Source organism: Chelonoidis abingdonii, chromosome 1, assembly GCF_003597395.2.
Source record: "Chelonoidis abingdonii isolate Lonesome George chromosome 1, CheloAbing_2.0, whole genome shotgun sequence".
Lineage (NCBI taxonomy): Eukaryota > Metazoa > Chordata > Testudines > Testudinidae > Chelonoidis > Chelonoidis abingdonii.
The window spans coordinates 370,009,068-370,016,448 of NC_133769.1; the positions used below are offsets into that span (position 1 = coordinate 370,009,068).

General features: G+C 45.8%; 1 protein-coding gene across 1 annotated transcript; it reads left to right on the plus strand.

Moving 5' to 3' along the window:
- Positions 1-5,990: 5,990 nt before the first annotated feature.
- LOC116836872 (olfactory receptor 52P1-like) lies at positions 5,991-7,006 on the plus strand. The gene has a single exon (XM_032800847.2). The coding sequence runs from the start codon at positions 6,065-6,067 to the stop codon at positions 7,004-7,006; it is 942 nt and encodes a 313-aa protein (XP_032656738.1). The 5' UTR covers positions 5,991-6,064.
- Positions 7,007-7,381: the final 375 nt, after the last annotated feature.

Genomic DNA, 7,381 nt, shown 5'->3' on the forward strand with positions numbered 1-7,381 from the left:
GTCTACTGTATTTTCCACTGCGTGTAACTGATGAAGTGGGTTTCAGCCCATGAAAGTTTATGCCCAAATAAATGTGTTAGTCTCTAAAGTGCCACAAGTACCACTTGTTGTTAGAGTGTTCAATGTCGTAAGTGGACCCGGAGGTTGTGTGGCAAGTATATCTATTCTGAAGGCTATTCCAAATTGTTAAGATCTTTATTAAAATGAATGAAAGAATAATAAATGGTATAAACCCTAGAGTCTCAAAGTAATACAATTATATGATGTCCAGGGTTAACATCTCTATTATAAAAGCAGCTAAGCTGTATTGCAAAGGTGAGCAGATAGCTTCATAGAAGATGGCAGTACATTACACACAGAACAGACAGCCATCATCATTTGCTACACTAAAAAGTCTACTAGACACACTTTGCCCTGAAAATCTAAGCCCCTGTTCTCGGCAAATCATTTCTTTTCTCCTGGGGGTGGTTCTTAGGCTGAAGTTCTCCAGGGTCCATTTTCTGCTCTTCCAGCTGCTCACACAGAGTCCAGGGAATTGTAAGGGAGTCCTGGCCAATTTGAAAATCCACAGGGATTGTACAGGGGAATCATAAAGATCACTGTGCAGCACGCCAAGTGTCAGACATGTGACATTCATATGCTGATTCTCAAGACTCTATCTTGCTGTTGCAGTAAAAAGTTTTCCTCTCTCTGCTGCATGGGATTTTGGTGAGTTGCCTGTTTCTGCATTAAAGTGAGTGGTGAGGGCTCAGGAAAGTTTCCAGGATTCAAATCAAGCACCATCTGGGCAGGAATTCACCAACAGGGTGACTTGAAATTGTTTACTACTGTCAGAAAAAAACAAGGGATTTCCCTGGAAAAATTGGAACTACAAATAGATTAGAAACAGTTTAGACAAATATTTGCATTTAAGTTCAATTCATTTTCTCTTACTGTGTCCTTCTATCTTTCTCAATAACTTTTTTTTTTTTTTTTTGAACTGTGTGGTTGTTTTTGTGGTTCCCTCAAGTTTTCCAATTCAGCAACCTCAGTGCCCTTTTTGGAAGTGCAGCCAAAGCTTCTGCAGTGGGTATTTATGTTACCAGAGGGTTCACAACAAGAATAGGCCACACACTGACCAGATTCTACTCAATGATTCTGCCTTCACTGGGTCACTCCAGATTGACGTTGGCTTCTGTGAGAGCAAAATCAAGGCCCCTCTATTTTGAAACTCTCAACTTTCATTCCCAGTCTCAGAACACCACATGAACTGGGGGTTCCCTCAGACTCTCTCACCACCCTAACAGAATGGCGCTCTCTGCAGCAGGACCCAAAGCCGTGAATTTCACAGCCAGGAGCTGAAAATTAAACATTCAGAGTGAAACTGGTCCCTTTGAGATCAAAGGCAAAATTCCTAACTGAGCCAGGAGTTTGCCCTAAATCCATATATAGTGAGTTAAATAAATGCCCTGATTTACATCAGCCCTGAGCCTCCAGTGACTTCATGTGGAGTCGCTCCGTGGCCTCTCAGGATGTGTGAGCATCTTTGGACCCAAGGAGAACTGATGAGAGAGTTGCTTATACCTCAAATTAACAGATTTAAAGCTTCGAAACCATTAGGATAACGATTTTTTTTAAAGAGATGGCAAAGGGAGAGATACCTTTCATCTCCATTTCTGGAGAGGTTGAGAATCATTAGACATCGTGTTGCAAATGTTACCTGGGGAGGTCCAGGAACGCACAGTCTGCGCGGTGGGTGTGGGCAGGACTGCGGGACATGCAGTATCCAGATCACAGTGGCACAGAGTTCTGAAACTATGCAACATGAGGAATGAACGTCCTCCCTGATGCACAGACCAAAGAGGCGTCATGAGGCCTCTTGGGTCCGGGAGGTGTCTGAGACTTCAATGGAAAGTGGGCTACACTCTAGCACAGGGGTCGGCAACCTTTCAGAATTGCTGTGCCGAGTCTTCATTTATTCACTCTAATTTAAGGTTTTGCGTGGCAGTAATACATTTTAATGTTTTTAGAAGGTCTCTTTCTATAAGTTTATAATATGTAACTAAACTATTGTTGTATGTAAAGTAAATAAAATGTTTAAGAAGCATCATTTAAAATTAAATTAAAATGCAGAGCCCCCTGGACCGGAGGCCAGGACCCAGGGGTCAGAGTGTGAGTGCCACTGAAAATCACCTCACGTGCCGCCTTCGGCACCTGTGCCATAGGTAGCCTACCCCTGGTCTGGCAGATGGTCTCTGACACCATCTCCCATCCAGACCATACTTCCTTCCATGGGAAAACCCACTACAGTTTTGTGGCAACATCAGCAATTGCCAACAGAGAAATCAGCCTCAGAAAGGGGTGTCTGGGTCTCTAACTGACCGCAGTACATCAAAGCTTTGCGTCTTTTTGAAGAAGGGTTACTCACACTGGCTCCTTTTAATCCCACCTCCTCTCCTGCTCCTCCTAGGTCTGTCCCTCTCTCCTTCCCTGCACAGAATGAGCTGCAGCCGGGGTTCCCTTTGCCCCCAGAAAGGCAGTTCAGTCTCATCTCCCCCTTTTCCCCAGTGCAGGCAGACACTGAGTTTAACCTAGACTGAGGAGGTATGTCTGTGAGCTCTTGCGGTGGTGTGTGGCACCTGGTTTTGGTCCTGGGTGAGGGGTATCACTGTGTGGCAGGGATAGAAGTTCTAGGGGTGGGAGATCTACATGGACAGGTGACCAGCACCAGGGGTTGTGTGGAAGGAAGAGGGGTGTACAGAGGCAGGCTGGCAGTGCTGGAAGCTGTGGGGGCAGGTATGGGGTGTACACAGAGAACTGGGCACTTCTGAGGTTTGTGGAGGCAGGCAGGGTGTGTACAGTGACAGGCGAGTAGCACTGAGGCTTTGTGGGTGCTGTGACATTCTATACTCTCATATTCCTCATTTTCAGATAATCAAGATCTTACATATAAAGCAGGGCTTGCAAGGTGTCAAGGGAAACGTCATGATCTGCTGAGAGTCATGTCTCTCTCCATATATGTATCATTAATGTATATGGAGCTATGAGAATTCTGTTGTATGGGGGTCACTAAAACGTGCTGTAAGTTAGGGAATCAGCCAGATATTAGCCCCCACCCTGAGGCAACAGCAAGGAAAGTAAAACAAACTCTCAGGCAGGGTGTCAAACAACCCATCAATATGCATTGTCCAGCAAGGGAAGCTACAATACACTGACTCACCTTCATGATGCCCCATAAAGGGAATTGCTCAGCCTTGCTTGCAGAGACTCAGCAATGCCCCCCAGACATGCCTGGATATGTGCTCCCCAAACACATGGGTTGAGGGTATAAAATAGACAAAGTGGACACATACTGAGCCCTTCTCTGGCCGCCACCTTCGCTGCAAGCAAGGAAGACATTGAAAAGAAGGCAAGACTCCAGCAGGGAGATTGGTCCAGGTTTAAGGAACAAACCTGTATACTAAGGACTGCTATATGCAGTGGGGTGAGAAAAACTGCTTCATCTTGATGTTGCCTAATCGAATAGGTTTGAGAGTTTAGACTGCATTTTTAAATTTTATTTTATTTTGGTAACCACTCTGACTTTTTGCCTATCACTTAATAACATTTAATATCTCTTTTTGTAGTTAAAAAATGTGTTGTTTATTCTACCTAAAGCAATGTGTTTGGTTTGAAGCATGTAAGAGACTCCCCTGGGAATAACAGACTTGGTGCATATCAATTTCTTTGTTAAACTGATGAATTCATCTCAGCTTCCAGCATCCAGCGGGCATAACTGGACACTGCAAGACAGAGGTTCCTAGAGTTGTGTCTGGACCTCTGATATTGGCCAGTGTCATTCAGTCGCACAATCCAAGCAGCAGCTAACATGGTAGAGGCTGTGAGTGAACAGCTGAGAGTGGAGTTTATCACAGCAGAGCAGGATCAGTCTGGCTCACAGAGTCAAGGACTGCAGTGACCTAGCAGATGACTGGTCCAGATAACACCAGAGGGGAACATCACAGGGTTGCAGAGCGGCACATAGACAGACAGGAGGGCAGTGCTGCTGAAATAATTTTTTTCTGTATGATTGTTGATCCAAGGCCAGGTTTGAGACCTTTTCTCTTTGCCCTGATAAGCCACAGAACTGCAGCCTGGGTGACACAACCTTTGCTCAGTTTTGTTCCCAATTCTTGTTATTATCTTACTTCAGGCATTTCACTGGTAGAAATAACAATAGATGTTTTGTGACAATGTACCCCATATTGATCATAGTGATATTTTTATTATATGATTATAGCATAATTATGATACATTTTATGCAAGATGGGTCATGTAAGATGTCATTGGAAAAATTATGACTTTCTGAATATTATTATCTGATTTGTATGCATGTGTGATTTTTGTCTGCAGCTATGAATATTGACTACTTATCTGTATTTCAAATGTAGTTACAACTGGGTAACACCCACTAGGCAGGATGATTTCAGTCTAGATAACTGGCTGGGAAGGGCCTATTCAGGACAATGAGCCATTGGAGGAAACAATGGAAATTTATCTCCCACCAGATGAGCCTCCCTGAGAATGCTTCAGACAGCCTGTACATAATGGATGCTATGATTTTACAAGGGGATGTCACCAGGGCCGGCTCTAGTTTTTTTGCCACCACAAGCAAAAAAAAAATTTTGCTGCCCCCCATCCTAACCCTGACCTCCTCACTGCACCTCCCTGCTGCCCCAGCCCTGGGCTTTCCTCCTCCCTACACCTTCTACCGCCCCAGCCCTGGGCTCTCCCCCAGCACCTGCACCCTCCTTTCGCCACAGCCCTGTGTCACTGGTAACTCGCTCCCAGGGCAGGTCATTCAGCAGGAATTTTGGATGTGCCCAGGACACAGACAGGAATGATTCCCAAACCGTTACAGAGCGGCAGTAAAGTGGAACAATTTTCAGCTTGTGTGATTGGAGGATATCTGGATGCATATTATAAGACTGTCCTCCAGAAATGAGGAAAAGTTGAGGTACCTTTATTATTCTTTTGTTCCACTCTTTCTTTCTACGAGGAATTTGCCAATGCGATATCACTGTCTTCCTTTTAAACAAACAAACAAACAAACAAACAAACAAACAAACAAATGGCAATGGCTGTTGAAAATAGCAATTCCAGTCCTAATAACCACTGAGAAGCATTTCTTGCTCCATTTTATCCTACTTTTTCTACAGCAAGTTACAGTGGATCAGTATATTTGATTTGGGAGAAGGGGGGATTGGATGGGGTGTAGGTTGAGGGGGGGCAGACGGGTCAGAGGTTCGGGGGGCAGGCGGGGGACAGGCAGTGGTTGGATAGGCATAAGAGTCCCAGGGGTTTGCCAGGGGACAGGTAGGAGGTGGGGTTCTATGGGGGAAGTTGGGAGAGGTTTCAGGAGGGGCAGTCAGGGACAAGGAGAAGGGAGGTTTAGATAGGGAGTGGAGTCCCAAGAGGCAGTTAGAGGCAGGGGTCCTGGGAGGGGGCAATCAGGGGACAAGGAGCTGTGGTGCTTAGATATGGGGTGGGGTCCTGAGGGGCAGTTAGGGGCAGAGGTCCTGGGAGGGGGCAATCAGGGGACAGGGAGCGGTGGAGTTGAATGGGTTGGGGTTTCTGTGGGGGGCAGTTGGAGGGAGTGAATTGTGGCAGGGTGAGGCTACCCTTCCTCTCCATGGAGTGTCCTATTTTTTAATGTTAAAATATGGTACCCTGTCTTTGACAGTGCCGCTCGCCATTCACTGCAGGCTGCACCATGAGGTCTCAGCTACCTCACTTCCTCCCCCTTCTTGTCCTATATGTGACCAGGCTGAAGAACTCTGGACTACATTTGTAATTTTCCCACAAACTAGTCTTGAAACTAAGTTTTGAATCAAAGGGTTCCCGCCATATGCTAAAGTTATATAAAGCAGGGAGTGACATTGTCGGTGGTTCTTCACTCCTCACTCAAGAAGACTCTTAGAATGTTAATAGCTATAAAATATTTACTGGACTAATTGTTATAAAGCATGTAACTCCCTCTCTGTGCTTCTCTCTCTTTACAGGCACCTTGAGCATTTCTGAGTCATATTGAAGCATCAGCCACCTCATGGCAGCTTTCAACTTCACCCCCTCTGACCCTTCAACATTCATCCTAATGGGAATCCCTGGCCTGGAGGCTGCCCACATCTGGATTTCCATCCCTTTCTCTACGTTCTACATTATCAGCCTGTTGGGAAATTTCACGCTTCTGTGTGTTGTAGGTAAGGAGCAAACCTTGCACAAGCCGATGTACCTGCTGCTCTGCATGCTGGCACTCACAGACATCGCCACACCTACCTTCGTCGTGCCAAAGGCATTGGGCATATTTTGGTTCAATTTGAAAGGCATTACTATGGCTGGTTGCCTCACCCAGATGTTCTTCCTTCACATGGTTTCTGTTATGCACTCAGCCACCCTCGTGACAATGGCCTTCGATCGTTACGTTGCCATATGTATTCCTCTGAGATATGCCACCATCCTCACCAATGCACAAATAGCTAAGCTTGGGCTTGTAGGTTTGTTAAGAGCTGTTCTCTTCATTCTTCCCCTTCCCTTGCTTATGAGTCAGCAGCCATTCTGTGCCAAACGCATTATCCCTCATACGCAATGTGAATACATAGCTGTATTCAAGATGGCATGTGGGGACATTACAGTAAACAGGATGTACAGCTTGGTGCTAGGATTTGTAGTTATGGGGTGTGACCTGACACTTATTACCCTGTCCTATGGTCAGATCATCAGGGCCGTCCTCAGAATGTCCTCTAAGAATGCCCACCAGAAAGCCCTCAACACTTGCACAACCCACATCTGTGTGATGCTGACATATTACACCCCTAGCATCTTCTCCAATCTCACATACCGGTTTGGTCAAGGTGTCGCTCCCCATGTTCACATCATCTTGGCCGACCTCTATCTCCTCATCCCTCCCATGCTCAACCCTATCATTTATGGAATCAGAACCAAAGAGCTTCGTGACAAAGTAGCCAAATACATCTGCTGCAGAAGGTGATTGCCTGGGGCCACTGACTTGAAACCTGTGTTACAAGAGGGGGAAAGCATATCTCCTCGTTAATCAAGGGTGCCCTGTCCCAATTGGTTGAGCTCAGTATTGTGGAAGTTCACAGTATGAGAAGTTCCTCCCACACAATAGCTTATCACTCCATCACTAAGCACGGCTCTTTCCATTGCTGAGTTACCTCTCTCTGACCATCATTTGACCTCTTTCATTGTCACCCAAAGCCTCCATCTCCACACACCCTGTTACTCAACCGTGACTCTAAGACTAAGTCTACACTAGCACAGTAAGTGAACCTACTCTACGCAACTCCATCTACGTGAATAAGGTAGCTGGTGTCGATGTACTTTAGGCCAAGTTACTGCGGGG

Excerpts from the sequence above, each read along its gene's own strand:
- LOC116836872 (XM_032800847.2), top strand. The coding sequence starts at position 6,065 with ATGGCAGCTTTCAACTTCACCCCCTCTGACCCTTCAACATTCATCCTA.